This window comes from Rhinolophus hipposideros (genome assembly GCF_964194185.1).
Source record: "Rhinolophus hipposideros genome assembly, chromosome: 1".
NCBI classification, from domain to species: domain Eukaryota; kingdom Metazoa; phylum Chordata; class Mammalia; order Chiroptera; family Rhinolophidae; genus Rhinolophus; species Rhinolophus hipposideros.
This window is the reverse complement of record NC_138047.1, coordinates 103,227,519-103,245,820: the sequence shown is the minus strand read 5'-3', so window position 1 is coordinate 103,245,820 and position 18,302 is coordinate 103,227,519. Positions and strand designations below refer to the sequence as shown.

At 44.7% G+C, this 18,302-nt stretch overlaps 1 protein-coding gene across 1 annotated transcript in view; it reads right to left on the bottom strand.

Moving 5' to 3' along the window:
* Positions 1-17,742, bottom strand: part of BOD1L1 (biorientation of chromosomes in cell division 1 like 1) — a 51,427-nt gene extending 33,685 nt beyond the window's left edge. Inside the window, exons 1-9 of the mRNA XM_081068210.1 lie at positions 17,401-17,742; positions 11,970-12,094; positions 7,936-8,126; positions 6,818-7,432; positions 6,080-6,229; positions 3,806-3,972; positions 2,596-2,707; positions 1,793-1,931; positions 694-766 (exon numbers count right to left, since the gene is read on the bottom strand). Of these exons, the coding sequence (XP_080924336.1) occupies positions 694-766; positions 1,793-1,931; positions 2,596-2,707; positions 3,806-3,972; positions 6,080-6,229; positions 6,818-7,432; positions 7,936-8,126; positions 11,970-12,094; positions 17,401-17,634 (1,806 nt within the window). The 5' untranslated portion in view covers positions 17,635-17,742. The remainder of the gene's footprint in view (positions 1-693; positions 767-1,792; positions 1,932-2,595; positions 2,708-3,805; positions 3,973-6,079; positions 6,230-6,817; positions 7,433-7,935; positions 8,127-11,969; positions 12,095-17,400) is intronic.
* Between the last annotated feature and the right edge of the window lie 560 nt (positions 17,743-18,302).

Here is an 18,302-nt window from a genome sequence, read left to right as displayed (position 1 = left end):
CTTAGAAGTATTAGCAATAGAATTATATGTTTGGCATTATAAATAAGGATTTAAAAACCAATGAAAGCAAAGTTTATCCCCAAAAGATAATCCAAAAAGGGAAACAAATGTATTCATTGCACATATTTTTACTATTTAAAAGGATCAAATTTTGGAAACAATCTAAGTGCCCAACTAAAGGTAATGCCTATATTATGGTATATCCATTTTATATAACACGATGCAATTATTAAATATAATAATTAGGAAGCTTACAGGTAATATGAGATGAGTAAGAGTGAATGTTACTGACATTTTGCAAGATCACATTCACTCAATAAAATTATGTACATATGGATAAGGAATAAAGGAGAATGAAACAGATGATTTGTTATGGCAGAGGGATTTTAGTCAGCCACACCCCCTTTACTTTTTCATTATTATTACTGGCAATTTTGTTACTGCCAATATTCAAGAAGGGGGGGCAGGGAGCAGAAAAATAGCTACTCTCTAGATAAATGACCACATGCATCAACTTGCCAAAACGAAGAATTCAGATCATAACAGGATGAGCGTTCAACAGTACTGAATGTAAGGGATTTTTATTTAATCTGGAGAAGTGCAAATTGCATTCTAACATTTACTCCAAAGACCCAAATGGCCTATATCTAACAAAAGAGCATTTAAAATGAGCGTTTATTAATTAACACACACCTCACTCATTCTGAGGCTTTCTTTGGAATCTTCTTCAGTTTGCTGTTTCTTTTTAGAATTCTCTTCAACATTCCTATGTGGGGGAAAAAGTCAAATATGAACTTGGAATCAAATGTAAGAAATTTTCAGGAAGGTTGAAAAAAGGAAAAGCTTAGCTTTTCGTTTTCTATAAACACTTGACCCATAAATAGAGAATTGTTACATTTCAACTGAAATCCTATTCTTAGTCAACAGAGAACAGAATTCCAAATGTGACATGGAGTACTGTTGGTGTTAAAGAAAAATATCCTTGAAACAAAAATTCCAGAATTGTTGTTCTAAACGAAACAGTTTATGAGCTATGATTAATACTTTGAAAGTCTTACCATCTTTGAGTAAACAGGGTACTCTTATTTATTCAGACCAATAGGAAAGAGTTATAATAAGGAAACTGAGAGCTGACTCTTCTCACTGAGTTCTGCAAATTACTGATTCAGCTACCTTGAAGTCTGATCAATTCACATAATTGCAGCTTAATGGAATAGCAAACTGTATGCAGCCGATAGCTCATGTAACTTCATAGCCACTCTGTATCTTCAGCTTTCTAATTCTTACAGCATTAACTATAACAATGCAGTGTTAAAAAGAATTTGGTACAGCGCTCTGGTTTATGGGGAGAAGCATGGGATACTGGTGAAGACAATTGCCTGGAAAGACGAAAATGGACATGATCACTGTAAATAAGGGGTTACTGAATGACCAGAATGGGGATACTTCCTGAGTCAGTCTAGAGGGTCCATAAACCCTCTGAAACTCTAGGAACAGCTGTCTGTTTATGCACACGCTTTTTTTTCTGAGGAGAGACTCCAAAGCTCCCATCAGACTATCAAAAAGGTCTCGGACATCCCAAAAAACATTAAGTATTAAGATTAACACATTGAAATATTATAGATAGTAACACAATGATTTATAACTAAAAACAAAACTCTAAGGTCTTTAATAAACATGGAACAACATACACATTTGAAGTCTGGCTCTTTCCTGTCGTTTTCAATGGCTCTCTTCGGAAAGCATGCCAGGAGAATGTTACAATGGGAAAGTTGCCAGATAAAATATGTACCTTGAATCTTTTTTTCTTTTTTTGCTTAGGGCTACTTTTTTCTCTAGAACTTTCCGTTCTTTAAGGACTTCTTTAATTCTGGGAGCTTTAGGTTCCAAACTCTTTGCTGATGATTCTTCTAAGTCCACACTATTTTTGCCTAGGAAAGAAGCAATCAATAAACAAACTGTATTTCAGAACCGAGTTTTCTAAACAGTATAATATTTATTTTTCATTAAGGTTTTCTAATCACTGTAACAATGAAAAATGGCTTTAACATCCTTACACTGTGCTGGAATAATGTTTTAGATAGAGAAGTCGTATCTTTTATTTCAAATGCTTACATACGAGTATGTGTATATATATCTGTATGTTACACAGGATCAGTATGCAGAGGAGTTCAAGTTTGTTCAATGAAATATTGTAGAAACATGTTTGACATTTGAGGTAACATAAAGCAGAGATTAATTCCATTAATATCACTAGTAAGGCTCAATTACTCATGAGTTAACAATCCATTCTGCAGTGATAACTCATTCCACAGCCACTGGAAAGTAAACTGCTAAGACATGAGTTGTGTAAGCTCGGACCTGTTTAATTGAGATACAGTAATATAATTTTTTTTAAAAAAGTGACTAAACACATCAGATTAAAAAGGAAAGCTTCCACACCTGAAAATAGATCATTTAAAAAAAATGTAACAGCTTTGCTGAGATATAATTCAGATCATTTTACTTTACAATCCTATCTCGTAACATAAACATCTAGAAAATAATGGAGGATGTAAGATAGTTTAAAAACGTTAAAGTTAACATCTCCTATACCTTGACTCTTAGCTTTTGAAGACTTTGTCTTTTCTGCTTTCTGTTTTCGTTTTTCTTCTAGTTTCTCTCTATTAATTTGCCTTCTTAAAAGCCTCTCTTCTTTTTCTTTAGCCTAAAACCACAAAATATTCACAATAATTCTGATTATCAGGCAAAAGCAAAACATTCAAAAAAATACGTTGGTCCTTCAAATGTTCTTACAAATTAATGGGATCTGCAAAATCTGGAAGCTACACAATTTGGAAGCTAACAGAATAACAACAGAGTGAAAATTTTCTACTACTCTTTTAGAATGCCATTAATTTAAAGAATGGGAAAAGCATCGTTTTGAGGAATGGTGGTTTAATAAACTGGTTACTTGAATTAAGAGGAAAAATGTGAAAATATCTATGAGCATCCAGGGAACATAGGTAAGTCTCCATAATTTTTTCACTATTCTTAAAAGAGCAAGTTGAAATGCAGATTCAAGTGACAGGCAAGTCCTACGACAAATGTGACGTGCTGGTTAGACTCTCAGGACCCATTTTGGATGTGGGACTTTCTGTGGTGGAATCCAGGGAGAATCCAGTGATTGTGTTCCTCCCACTGCCCCTTTCTGGCTCACAACTCTCTCAAAGTGCCAAAGGCGTAACTTCTGGCCAAGCCAGCTTTTCATGAGGAAAGCCACTAGGTGCACTTCATTTGAATCGTTTTTCTATGAAATAACATTTCCTAACATGCAACTTTTCTACCATGTGCAACTTGTCATCTTTTAATGTTTCATATTTTAATGTTTCTGAGAAGACATCTTAAAACTGATGTACATGTACGATGAGGTAACAGTTTTTTCCTGTAAAAAGCTATTGTTAATTCAACGACATCTCTCTGAAGTACTTTCAAATCCAGTAAATATGTGAGCTGTATTTCCTTCTTAACATGATGTGAATGGCTGCCCATCATATGCTTGTATGGCTCGGTTCATAGTTGATTCAAACGTTTCCGCACCATGCAACCCTGAGGTTCTTACCCATTTTCACTACTATTAATCATGATGACGTGAACCCGTGTTCCATGTTTATGTCTATTCTGCCTGGGTACACGACAATGGTCCTGAAGGAAGAACCTGTCCGTCACTATTTCAGATGCTCACCAGTACCCTATACTCAAAGACTAGTCAAGTTTGTCAATCTGGTTTAAATGTGGAAATAATAACCGACCCAAAATGACTCACAATCGACTGTCGCCGCTGTTCGACAGTAAGTTCGTCATCAGAATCACTGTAATACTTGGAGTACAGATACGGCTTGTGAACATAAGCATGCCGCACACTTTTTGCTTTTCCTTCACTGGGATCACCGGTTTGAGTTTTTGTTTTATTCTGCTTGTTCTTGTCTTCATCTGGAAGAAAGTCAACAGAAAGAGGATTAAGTTGATCAACATCAAGCAGCAACAGCAGTACAATGTATTTCAAGTTTATCTGTCCAACGGAAATACCAGTGTGCGAAAATTCAAATGGACATCTTTAAAGGCTATAATCTGTATCTTAATTTATTTCTTAACCATCAGCTTCTCACACATAAAGGAAGATGGTACAGGACAATTGAAGCTTACAGTTATTTCTGTTTTCCTGGCAAATCTCATCTGTATGTCAGTGGGCTCTGACATGAACGCTTTACCACTGTTAAAGTGACCAAACCCACTTGAAGCCGTACTTCAGGGAGGTTTTCATGACAACCCATGAGTGTCTCATTTGTGGAAGAGGCAAGAATCAGTAACCGGCCCTACACCAAGGGTACACTAAACCCCCCCCACCTTAAGGAGACGATTTGCTTCCTTGTGACATAGAGAGAGGACGGAAACTCTGTAAACAAGGTTTTCATTTCCTACCATTTGGTCCTCTCAAAATAGCCATCTTCTTAGGTTTTAAATCCTACACATACAAAATCTAGCCCTATCCAGGAAAACACTTGAAAAGACCCCCCAAAGCACCTAGAATTAGATTTCGTTAGGCTGGCACCAGAGGCGTGCGCACGGAGGAGCAGCACTCTTCCTACAGAGGTGCGTAGATCTGAACAGTCGGGGGTGCTACTGCTGCTTTTTTGGGTTGGTGAGTTTTCTCATGGCTACCAAGAAAAGAATGAAAAATGAGGGACTCTGAGAAATCCATCTGTTGTATTAAGTTAAATGCTTCTACTTTCCCCCCTCTAAAATTTTCTAAGTATTGTATCCAAAAGCCAGCATCAAATTTACAAGATGCTATTTACAGGCAATTGCAAATAACGTTCAATATTTTGCATTTTTAAAACAAGTCATAAACAGAATTTCATCACGTGGTAAAGAGCTGCCGAAGGTGTTGGTTAAGCCCAGACTCAGGTCTGAAATTGGCACTGGTGCTTGCTCGTCAGCCACGTGTCCCTGGACAAGGCATCTTCCCTCGGGGACTTTATTTGTCCACCTGGACCTACTTCCCAGGGTTGTTGTGAAGGTTATGGCTGTTATTACACAGAATAGTGTATTAAGTTATTAGCACAGGGCCTGGAACACAGGACGCGCTTCACGAGGGTTAGCGAAAACTCCCACTGTAAAGTGAGGTCTGGTCTATGTCTTTGGCTTCTGGGAGGTTCTCTCTAAGCCTTTGGAAGGCCAGGCCTGACACAAGTGTTTCTGTTAGTTGAGGGGGCTTGCGTCAAGCCAAAGCATCTGACAGTGTGATTCGGGGTGGGGGTTTTGGGTCATGGAGTACCAGCCTGACCTCCAGAGGCACTGGAGACTGAGAGCAGACACATGGGTGGTCAACTATGACACGATGGAGCCCCAATAAAACACTGCACATCGAAGCTTGGGTGAGCTTCCCTGGCTGGCAACAATCCGTGTGCACTGTCAGACACGGATGCCGGCAAAGACACCCTGTCCACGGCTCCGCAGGTAAGTGACAACCTGACGCTCTGTGTGTGGAATTTTCCTGGACTCTGGCCTATGTGCCTCTTCCGTTGGCTGATTTTAATCGGTGTCCTTTAGCTGTAATAAACTATTAACAGTGAGTTTAACAGATTTCACGGAGTTCTGGGAGTCCTTCTAGCAAATTATCAAAACTAAGAGTGGTCTTGTGAACCCGAAACTTACAATTAGTATCAGAAGCGAGGGGAGTTTTGTGGACTGTGCTCCATCTCACACACACTCACACACACTCACACACACACACATACATACACACACACACACACACACACACCCCACCTTCATGTACATCACCTCACCTAAATCTTATAATAGCCCTAGGGAACGGAGTTAAGTAATGGAGAACCAAGGCTTGCTGAGGTTTAGTAACTTAGCAGGTTTGCTCAGACAGGAAACCTCGGAGCTGGAACTCACACACAAATCTTGCAACTACAGAGTCCCACGCTTGTGCCACTCTCACACTGCCTCTCATGACACACTCACGTCCGTGTATAAAACATGCTCGTCGGGCAGCCTCCCAGAGGCATGACTAAGTAAAATGCCTTACCGTCTGACGTGATCTCCCCTTCTTCCATGCTGTCAGACACAACCACTTCCTCTTCGGTGTCTTCTTCAAAAGATGACAGGTCGCTGGTGTGGACAGAGCTGACGGTGATGTCTGTCAGCCCGTCGACATCAGAGTCCAGCACCGAGCAATCTTCACGAAGACAAGAAAACACAGCGGACAGATCACCTTGGCATAGTGACATACTCAGAACCCACTTCCTAAGTTACGTTTAGGATTTTCTGCCTTAAACACATGTAAAGAACTTCATCTTTAGAAATAAAAATCTCTCATTAGCAACCAATAACCAACAGGGTAGAGGTGTTTCCAGAAAATACAAAGGCAAATTATTATCCTGTAAAAACAACAAAACTTGATTTATGATGGAAATGATAGAAATAAAAGCAAATTTTAAGTAACTGAAATATTTACTAGTTAATATTGTAAAGGTTAGGATATACAACTATGAATTAAGTTGCTTGGAATAATGTATGACAATAAATTTTAAGAGACAATTACAAGGTTTACAGTTTCTCTGCTCATATACTTTGTGAATCAGTACACTAGTACAGCAAATAAATACACAGTGCTCATTTTTTTTAAGCAAAGGTGATATAAGTTCTCAGGCTTTTGAAATACTAGCATCAAATTTATTAAAATTTGAAAGCAAATTTGATGCCCTCCCACCCCAATGGATACTGATCATTCTTTAAACTGTTGTAGATTTTTGCAAGTTTTTACCTTCTTTTGCCCCTTCCATGGTTTTAGCTTTGTTACTGTTCTTTTCTGATGGAACTTTTGAACACTCTACTTCTTTATCCTTTGCTTGTCTTTCATCTTTTACTTTTTGTATATCTTCACTTCTTTTTGAGTGATCCAATTTCTTTTCCGTCTTTTCCTTCTTTTCTTTCTTTTTTTCTCCTTTTTCATTGCTGTCTGGTTTCTTTTCACCTTTGTCCGTTGATTTATTTCTTTGGTCACTGCTTTCCTGTTGAACATCCTTATTTATGAGAACTGCACTATTACTCTCTTTCGTGTGATTTTTAATTTCTTCAACCGGACAAGGGAGGTCACTAAATTCTTCAGGCTTAGGGGCTGTTTCCTGTCCTTCCCCTCCCGAGTCAGGGTGAGGCTTTTCTTTATCAGACACATCCTCTGAGGTTCTCTCTTTTTCAGGACCGGTGTCAGTACTTGGCTGAGATGGGAGTTTTTTGGATACTCTCTCAGTGGTCTTAGCATTTGACGTTTCTGTCGAAGCCCTGGCAGCACTAGCTTCCTGGTTAAGAGAAGTTATAGTTTCTAAGATTGACATGGCATCACTGGCCACGTTAGCGCTGGGCCCAGGAGCAGGAACACCTTGGAGGGAAAGACAAGTTCTAGAATAAATTTATGAAGGTTAACCCCTCAGCTGAATCCATGCTACATCCCGCTGTCAACTTTACATGAAACATAGGCTGTGCATACCATTCACACGCCTTCTGACCTTCAGGCGCCACTGCTTGTTCTCAGCACGCTCTAAATTCTCTACCTCACTCATTCAGTTCTTAGAAAGAACCATGAAAAGCTGAGACCAGTCTAGCTCCCAAAAAACAACAATCTTCTCTAATTATTTTAATTATTCCCTCTGTTCAAACATACACCCCCCACCGCCCCCAGTACATTACTAAAATGCCTATTATTTTGTATTGACATAAAAAAAAATGTTATGCCAGTTAAGGAATTCGAGTGGTATTTCAAATAAATACAATTTCACTACAGTGGCCAAATAGAGAAATGTTTTAAAAAAACAAATATCCCTAACTCGACACTCAGTTCAAGAAGGAAAGCGATGGAACTGACCAAGAGGAAAAGCAAAGCACCTTGTGTGACGACGGCGGCATCGGGCCGCTCCTCGTCGGGAGCCGAGCTGCCACCTGCCTCCTCCTTCGGGTTCAGTGTGGCCAAAAACTCATGCACAGCTTTCTCCACCTGAGGTCTGAATGTATGGTTGATCTTTGGATCCACAACCTGAGAAATAATTCGGTCGATACCAGACTCCAACATTCCTGATCTGAAACAGGGTCATTTACAGACAGGTTAAAAAAAAACCCCAAAACCGTATTATTTGCAGTACTTACTTTTAAATAAAACTGTATCGATTACATAAATGTTCAGCCTTAGTTTTTTGCCTCAATCCATTCATCTGGACATAGAAAGAACAGGAAACAGAAAACAAGTTTCACACAACAGTGGCATTTAGACACACCGTACTGCAAAAGGTCTGTAAGCTTTCCACCACTGCATCACTAATGGAAATACTAAAGCAGACAAAATAAAAACAAAAACAAAAGAGCCTCCAAACTAGACACACTATACTATCTAGAGCCCAGGCTTACAGGTGATGCTTATCTTACCCTAGTCCTGCCGTGACATATAGGAATAAATGATCATTGAAGCTGAGTTCTGGGTATAAAATAAATCAATGGACTTTGCATCTTTATTTTTAAACAAAAAAATGTTAAACCTTTTATAAGGATTAGAGTCTCCAGGAAAACTGAAGATTACACATGAAGTGTAATTTCATCAAATTTACAAAAAAACAAAAAGGCAATAAAGAACAAGAAAGAAAACTAGCACAGAAAAAAAACTTAAAAGACTTTTCTGGCTTTCTTTTTATTATCTACTCGCTATAAAAAAAGCTGGGTAATTTATTCCTTCAACAATCATGTTAGGAGTGTCTTCCACATTAGCAGGCTCCCTGCTGCTCGCCACCGCTACAATCAGACCTACAATCAGACCCCAGTCACTACAATCAGACCCGGTCGCCGCTGCGGAGAGGGAAACAGACACAAACAACTACAACACACGATGACAGGCACCGGGACACACATACACTGTGGGGAAAGGGCGGTAAGAATTGTTAGGCTGGTCTGCGGTAATCTGGGAATGCTTCACACGGGAGAAGACATTGGAGCTGAGTGTTGTATTCTACAGAAGAGAAGAAAAAACTTCAAGAAATATGCCATCCGAGAAACAGCGGAGGGAACAGGGCAACTAAGCCCCAACGTGCAGAACATCACAAAAGCATCGGGGCAAAAAAAAAGAAAAAAAAAGGACGCGAATTTATTTTAAGAAATGCATTTAAAACTTGCTTCTTCCTAAAAAGAGCTGGAGAAGCGGGGTGCTGAGCCTTTCCAGCTCCTAGGCCTCAGGCTCCCTCTGCAGAAGGGGTGAGGCGTCGCTCCCTACCCCATAATCGATCATGGCTGCAGCTGTCTGGAGAGGAGGATGAATCTCAGTGCCACTTCCTGAGGCCGCTTGCAGCCTCGTGATCCGATAATTCTACTTATGTGGGCCATAGAGAAAAATGACTGCACAAAGTAGGTAACCTGCTTTTTAAAGTTCCAAGATTAAAAAAAAAAAAAGCAAATCCTGCAAATATTGTTACATCTTAGAAGTGTCTTTAAAAGGTAGTGGATGGAAAGGAAACAAGAATAACCAATCTTAAAAATGTTTTGATTTAAGGCACTAGCATAAAGGCATAAAATAAACAACCCACTCGCTCCAAATTACTGCTTCAATCTGTTTGCCTTTATTCTGGTCCCTCTACTTCTGCCCATCCTCACCGTGGTCGTCTGACCGTGAGTAAAACTGGAGGCCAGTGCTAATGACCACACCGCTCTTACTGGGCGCTCTAGTGAGACGTGGCCATAGCGGCCTCACAACGGGAGAAGTCACACTCTAGGTTCAAGGGCAACGCCCAAATGCCAGCAGCTGGCACGGTCCTGGTTAAAACTATTCCCTTGTCTTCCTTTTAAATCCTTTCATTAAGATCATTCTTTCTGAGCTATCTAGCATTGTTAGATCCTGTTGTACATATTAATATAGAAACAGAATAAAATTCTCCCCCCTATTGAGTTTGCAGTTTAAGTCAAACCATCCAAAACTGCTGCTATTAAGACTATTTTTGTTCTATAAAAATGGCAGTGGTAGATGGCGCAACATAACAGTCAACTGTTTGTCAAGGTAGTAGGAGAAACTGTCTGCAGCTGTATTTATAGGGGCCAGTACATCCCTATACCATTAAGTTAGACATAACTACATAGTCTCTTTAAGGAAGCTTTAAAATGTTATCAGTAACATACAACTTTATAATGGAACTTAAACAAGAGAATAGTTCATTTAAAACCAAATAGCACAGCTAGAAGAAAATTTACCGTGTCCCAGGAAGAGCACTGACTAAATTATCCAATTATTCTAAACGTCTCTTTCCAACAGAGGCCTTTGTCACCCACAGGCAGAGCGTGCCAGGATGAATGGCACAAGAACCCCTCACCAAATACCAACTCTGTGAAAATGGTCTTATATGACTGCTCCACCGACGATTTTACCTGGGCAAGACTGAGTTTAGTTCCCTTAAAAGAACAGAATAAATGACTGCTCCCCTACTTTATAGATTTTGTATGCTAAGGAGCAAATGCAATTCCAGGAACTCTGCCTTCCACTTAGTCTCTCAACAGGAAAAAAAGAAAGCAAACATGGTTTTGAAGCAACATGATCATTTGTGAAAAGGGAGGCAGCTATGTAAATTGTTGAGTGCAAAAAGCAGGCAGTAACGGGGTATAAGTGGGCGGTGACAGTGCGGGAAGCTTGCCGCTCCTGCCCCACCTCCGTTTTTTGTTTCTGTTCTCCTAAAGGCCTGGAAATGAGTAACCTTCCAGGCGCATCCACCTAACAGTCCACTTTTTCAGGAAAGACTTTGACTTTTTCCCTACAGGTATTATTATGCAGCCCTCTAATGGTATCTTTTGATCTCACCTGGACTCTTTACAGGTTCCTCAAACATCCTTTAAAATGCAGACAACACAGTTATTGTTAAATTTCCCTCTTCTCTCCTTCACAAGCAGACACAGTCGGAGCCCCCAGGCTCTCATTACCTGCGGCTAAATGGGTCTTTGAGTCAGTGTGAAGTATGATTTGTGAGACTTCCTGTGGGTCAGAACTATCAGTGCAGTCGCACACCAGGTAGGCTTGCAAGGTTCCCGTGGGCCAGGAGGCAATTAAGAGGTGGCGGGTATAAAACAGATTTGTTTAATGCTGAAAAGCCACATCTGTACTCAAAGATGGACGTGAACATAAATATTTGTCAAGGCAGGAAGACTGGGGGGTCTTTAAATAACTCAGTCACCTTTCTGGGTGCTGAAGCAGGAACAGAAGGTCCAAGTTTTCTTGTCTTGGAAAATATTTACAATCAAGAACAAAATAATATTGTAAATCTGCTTTTCTGGCAATAAATATGATTTTTTTTGGGTCCCTCTAGATATTCCAGCTCTTCTCATTCTCTTTATTTACGTTCATCCAAAAATGGCTCTGATAGGTCCAAATGCACTTTTCTTCTTTTATTGGCTGTATCATCACTAAAAAGCAGAGTTAAAAATCACAATAAAATGCAAAAGAAAAAAAGATTGATGGTCTGTATTAGAAAAAAGAAGACATGACTTCAAAAATCAGGGGAACATTTTGATTTCAGGGGTGTTTAGTATTTTTATTTGTAAAATAATAATAAAGCCTACTCTTTTAAGGCCAAGAAAATACTGCTGAATGTAAATTATCGGATATTCCAGCATTTACCATCTATTTATATTATATCTAGTTTGTTTTTTGAGTCACGCTGTCATTCCCTTCCTTCAATATTTCCAAAGGTCTACAGAGAAAACCAGACTCTTATTTGGGGGAAATGTGAAGCACTAGAGCCTACTCTAAAATCACACTGCATCACAACATGAAGTAGCCACACCAAACTTGATGAAATTAGCATCAGGTGAACAAACTTCTGATTAATGCCTCTGCTTTCAGGCAAAGTAGGTTGCGACTGTCCAGGCCCAGACAGGAATTCTGTGGTTCTGAGACTTACTTGAGCACTTGTTGTCTAATGTTGTTTCTGAGCTGGTTCTTATTGAGATGGGGACTCCAAGTATGAGTTGCTAAGTGGTTCGCAACAAAGTTATCAACACGTTGTCTCAGATTCTGGTAGGCAGGCTAGGAAGGGAAAAAAAAGACACAAATGTTGAAAATCTCCAATGTTATACAACAACAATACTGATTGCCTCAGGATTTGAGGTCTTTTTAACAGCATCAACATTAACATTTCTTAGATTAGCATATCAACATGGCAACAAAGTTTCAGTTTATAACAGTCCTGCTTTAGACCTTCAAACACTGCTTACTGTGTCTAAGACAAGATGTTTGCAGATACAGGAGTACAAAGAAGATACACGTCTCATTTGTAGTTAAGGGGCTAGAAAGTAGGACTCCAATAAATGTGCCGTTAGATGATTTGAAGCAAAGGGGTAGAAGCAGAGAAATCAAGCCTTTGCTGAGACGTGGCATTTAAGCTAGACCTTCAAGGTGCAGTCTGGAATTCAAAAGGCTGCCTTGCAGGTACAGCCAACAAGAGCAAGTGGATAAGACAACGTGGGGTGGGGAACACTGGGGGAAAGGGGTCCAGAATGTCAAGTCCAATTTGGCTGGAGAAGAGAATACAAAACAGCTGAGAAATGAGATTGGAGACATATCTTGGGGCTGGGGGCTGGAAGGGCCCAGGCAGCTATACAAGGAGTTGGAATTATGGGGCACAGAATGGTAACCCATTGCACCATGAGCAGGGTGATATGAGACATCTGAGCTTTCTGATGATTAATCTTCCTACAGTGAAAGAGTAAACAACACAAAATATACTTAGGAAAAGATGCAATAACCAGCGTGATAAAGGTCTGTACTGGGGGGAGGGAGGGCAGGCAGAAATAGGCTGAAAGGCACGGATCCAAGAGAAACTATGGAGGGACAACCACTGAAACTAGGCATTATAGTTGGTGTAAGGCAGAGGCTCTTAAGTGGGAGCGATCCCCCCCGCCCCCAGGGGATATTTAGCAAAGTCTGGAGACAAGTGAAGGGAGCTGATCCTGGCATTCTGTGGGTAGGGGGTAGGATGGCACTGACCATCCTACAGCACACAGAGGAATCCAACCCCCAACAAAGAACCTTCCACAGAGCCCAAAATGTCAACAGTGCTGAGCCTGACAACCCCTGATGCGAGGGAGGCAGGCGAGAGGACCCACATTATGTCACCTCTACTTAAAAGGACACTACGCAGAAGGAATGCTTGGCCACTCAATCAGGACTGCACACTCCGTTCCCACTCTGTGTCCGTCCCCCAACACTCACAAGCTTTATAGCTTCTTTTATGTGGCTTGTAACGTAGATACGTGAGCGATCCCAAACGATTTCAAACAACACTGTGCCGCTGCATCTTCTGCCCTGGGTTCCCTTACGCTTCTGTTCTTACTCCTGCAGCAAGTTCTCCTGCCTCTGACCTTCTGCACCTCCCATTCCCTCTGCTCGTCCATCTGGCCAACTTCTCACCTTCAGAGCTCCCCCTAACCTGTGCGGTCATCCTGACACCCAAGGTAGGCTCACGGCATCTTTGTCCTGTGTTCCTTCTGTCTTCTACACATACTGTCATCCCAGCAGCTCTTGCATTGCTTTGTATTGGGGGCAGGAGGGGAGTCTTTGTTTTCAGGAAGTTCAGCACACTGCTTGGCAGATGAGCAATAAAAAGTACTTGGTAGATGACTGGGCAACTATCTTCAACATGGATGATGAAGGTTTTATCCCTTTGTGATGTCCTTTTATCCCTTCCAGTTTCCAGACTTTTGCTGATTCCTATTTTCAACTCTACAAAAAACAGTCTCGTGATCATTTCTCTCCATTTATCCAAAATCAATGCAAACTAAAACTAATCCTTTTGCCTGAAGATTTTTAGCAAAACAGGAAAACGTATTTCTTCTTGCCAGTATTCCTATATTTCAGAAACATTAGGCTCACACATCACAATGCATTTAGCACTTGTCACCCTATGTAACAAGCGAAATTTGAACGACAATGGGTAATTTTCCCCGTTTCCAAGTTCTTTCAGTAAAAAGCCTGATGACGAGGGAAATACAGATCCCATTATTCTTCTGGGACTCTGTCTCTCTCCTACCTTTTCCAGGGCTTGGGTCAAAAGCCTTGGAGTCATTCTTGACTCCTCCCCTTCTCTTCCACCCCACGGCCAAACCATTAGCAAATCCTGCGGCCCGAGTACCCGACCACCTCCCACCGCCTTTCCTGCTCCCAGTCTGGTCCAAGGCCCCCTCATCTCCTGTCTACGTGACAGTAACTCATCTCCCTGCTTCTACCCTTGCCCCCCTGAAGTCTTGTTTTTCACATAGTAGCTAATGTAAATCTTCTAAAATTAGGGCAACCACATAATTCATTGTCCACGCCAGATCATGACTGTGTGTGAGGGGGACACCATTAATAATTAGCACGGTCAATGCATCTAAAGTGGAAGCCAGAGCATGCCAGAGCATGTCCTTCTGCACAACACTTGCCAATGGCTTCTCAGCTCAGTAAAAGCCAGATTCTTACAATGGCTTCCAAGGCCTTGCAGTGCTCTGTAGGGGGTCCATTCCTACCTCACCGTCTTCCATGTTCTCCTCAGCAGTTTCCGCCGCAGCTTCATACACTTGCTGTGGCCTCTACTTGGTGTACTGAGCCCCAGAAACCTGCACAGCAACTTCAGTTCCCCCAGCAAGGGCTCAAATAGCATCTCACTGAAATCTTCCCTGAACTCACTCAAAACCAACTGGCAATCCTTTCCACCCTCATCCTGCTTTATTTCTTCCATAGGACCGATCACGCATTATTTATTGTCTGTTTTGCTCTGCTGGGATGTAAGCCCCATAACAGCAGGGACTTTTAGTTCCCTGCTGTACTCCTGGCATCTAACAGTGCCTGGTACATCACAAATATTTGTTGGGTGAATAAATTTGTCTATTTCTGTCTTTGATATTCCTTTCAAATCTAAAAAAAAAATTATTGCCTGGGGACAGAGGTGCCACAGTTACCTGTTTGGTGAGCTCCCGCCCGGGACAGAGTGATGGGCCACTCGACCTTCCCTCCCCGTACGCTCCAGGGGCTAATCGGTGCATAGGGGTCAGGATGGCTTTGTAACTTGTCGGCTTGCTCCAGGGGTCTGGGAACGGGAGCCTGCAGCACTGGTTAGATTCTGGGGCTGCTCCAGGTTCCAATTCTATGGGTGGAAGGGCTGATTTGGTCTGCTCTCATCGGATCTCTCTGCCGGGGCACTTTGAGGGGTCCTATGGTCTGCTGGAGTGGCCAGAAGACTCTGGTCCTTCTCACTCTGCTTTACCACACTGGGCAGGATGACGGTGCTGCTCTTGGAGAGTGCCTGGTGGGTGTCAGATGTCTTGATTGTTAACTATGCACGTGACTGACAATCCAGTTCCCGCTACAACCCGACACACTGCATGACACAGGTGAGTCTTCAGGGTTCAATACCAAAGGCATAACCACAGGCAGTCCAAACTCTGAGGTGTTCTTAACAGATGAGACCCAACGATTCCATTAAAGTGATGCTTCTCTGCACGAATAGGGAAACTTATTTCTACTCTGGCCCATGCATCACACTGATAGAAATATTAAGCTCATATCAAAGACAACTTGGGCTTTTGTGTGTTTTTTGAGACATTCAAACTTACTTTTTTTGAGAGAGAACATGAGACCATACCCAGGAGTCCCACTCTGTTGGGGAGGGGGTTATCATTTCAATTGTCTTCTAGCTTCGAACATTAAAAAAGGGGACCTTACTCTGTGTTCCCTGAACTCCCTGAAACTATTCATTAGGTTGATCCACATGAAATTGCTGACAGCCGACCGTTTCTGAATTATAATAACAGCATGTTTAATACACGTATGTGCACTTTTCTTGAGAGACGGTCCTGGTTTTCATTACACTGTCAAAGAAACTGTGTTCCCTCCTCCCCAGGAAAGGTTTTAAGTCTCCACTGAGAGGGACTGGCAGGGATATTGGAGACAGAGAGCAATAATATTTAGTGGGGATGGGAGGAAGAAAAAGCTGAGGCTTACAATTGTCCTCCCCACCATCGGTATAAATTTTCAATTTATATACACAATAACACACAGATTCGTAGATTTATGAGACTCATAAAGTGAAACGTGTACTTGCAGGATACAAACAACCAGCTTTATCTGGATAACATTTACCGGGCCGGGTCTAATCCTCTCCCATTAAAAACGGGCAATCAGCATTATTTTCAAAAAACGTGGCTGTGCATACTCCCTAAAACGAAGTGCGAAAACTGTGTACCTCCTGTGGAGATAAACATCCCAAGTGAACTGAATTCTCTGTGCTGCAAAAACTCCCATGCTTTGGAAAGGCCACTGCACTTCTGGTGTACGTGGGGTGGGGGGTGAGTCCTCCCAGGGAAAGACGTCCCGAGACCTTCGCGAGGGTTTTCCCAGCGGAGGCAGCGGGATTTCACGCGGTTCACGCACAGCGCGGCGAACAGTCACAGGGAGGAATGGAGGGCGATGCAGACACCCCCATGTCGAAGAAACGAGGACCCTCACGAGGGCCACACGTGCTGTGAGAAACCCTCCCCCATGAAAACTCCTGTGCAGTGGCCCCAACCAGACCTAAGCCCAACAACGCGACCCCCCATCCAAACCCACAATTGCCCGCCTGCCCCGCCCCCGAGTCCAGGCCCCCCCTCGCCAAGCCCGCTCCTCCCGGCGCCCTCCGCTCCTCCTCGGCCCGACCGGCTGAGGGGCCGGGATCCCGCCGACAGCCTCTCCCGCACAGGTGGCGCGAAGTGCGGCCCCTCGCGGCCCCTCACGCTTCCGCTCGGGGAAGCGCCTGCAGGCCTTCCTGCTTCGCGGCCGTCCCCCGAGCCCGAGCTCGCCGCCCCCGAGCCCCCGTCCCCGGCGCCGCCTGCTGTCACCCACCCCCGGCCTTCCCCACGCGGTGGCTGGCACCCGGCCCCCTCGCCGCCGCCCCCCGCTCCCTTCCGAGGACCCACGGGGCCTGAGGGGCCCGAATCGGAGCGTCCCCAGAGAACCGAAGTGCGACCCCCGCTCCGCACCTTCGCGGCCCAGCGCGCCCCCCCCGCCCTTGGCCACCCCCCCGCCCCGAGCCAGCAGCGCGCGCCTCATCCTTCCCCGGAGGACAAAGAGACGGCGCTTCCCGCACCGACACCTCCGAGAGCGGAGCGTGGACACCCGGGGACCCGCGGGGAGAAAACAACAGCAAGAAAGAGCCAGCGGCGGACGCGTCTCCCTCCGCGAGGCCGGGCGGCTCCGCGGCCGCTCCCGGCGCCCGAGCCGCGGGGCAGCGGGCGGCCACGGGCGGGCACTCGGCCGGCGGCGCGCTCAGGGCCCCGCCACGGACGGGGAGACCGCCCCGCGCCCCGCGCGCCCCGCACCTTGGTGTCCACGTCGGCCAGGCAGTCCCTGCGGAACTGGTCGAAGAGCCCCTGGCTCTTGAGGTGGTTCACGATCATGGCCACGAGCTGCGGGTCCCCGGCGCCCGCCCCCGTGCCGCCCGCCCCGCCCGCGCCCGGACCAGCCCCGGGGCCCGGCGGCGGCGGCGGCGGCTGCGGCTGCGGCGGGGGAGGCGGCGGCGCCGGAGGCGGCTTGGGCTGCGGGTTGGTGGCCATGGCGGCCTGGGCCGGGGAGGGCGCGGGCCCGGCCGGCGGGCGCTCCTGCGAGGCGGCGGCGGCACCGGTCCCGCCGCCCGAGGGAGGCCGACGGGATGTTGTTACGGAACCAGCGGATCCACAGCCACCCCGGAAGTGAAAGGGAACCGGGGGAAGGAAGGAAGGAAGAGGCGGGACCACCGCCGCGACAGGCCCACGACGGAAGCCGCGAGGGGCCAGTTCCGGCCGCCGCCTGCGCGGGCGCCCCCGAGCGGCCGGGCTGCGCGGGGAGCGGGGAGCGGCGGCGGGGAGGCCGGGCGGGGAGCGAGACGCTGGCCCGGGCCCATGGGCAGCGGCGCCGGGCCTGATGCTGTTGCTCCTCTTTCACAGAGCCGTGGACAGCCATACACATTCATAACGCGTACCGTACGGGAAACTGCGTACCCTAACTGTCCCAACCCCTTGTTCTCCGATGATCCCGTGCGGTTTTCCTGCAAGCAGGGAGCTCCAGCGGCCGACCGTCTCTTCCCCATTTGTCCTTAGCGCATCCCTTGTCCCCCTCGGAATGTGCCTGCGGCCTGGAACCCGATCCCTCCGGCCCCTTCCTCCTGCCCAGACGGAGCCACGAGCTTTTAGTTCTAAGGCTTTTGCAGCTGATGACTGTGATAATAGGCCACGCTTGTGTGGCA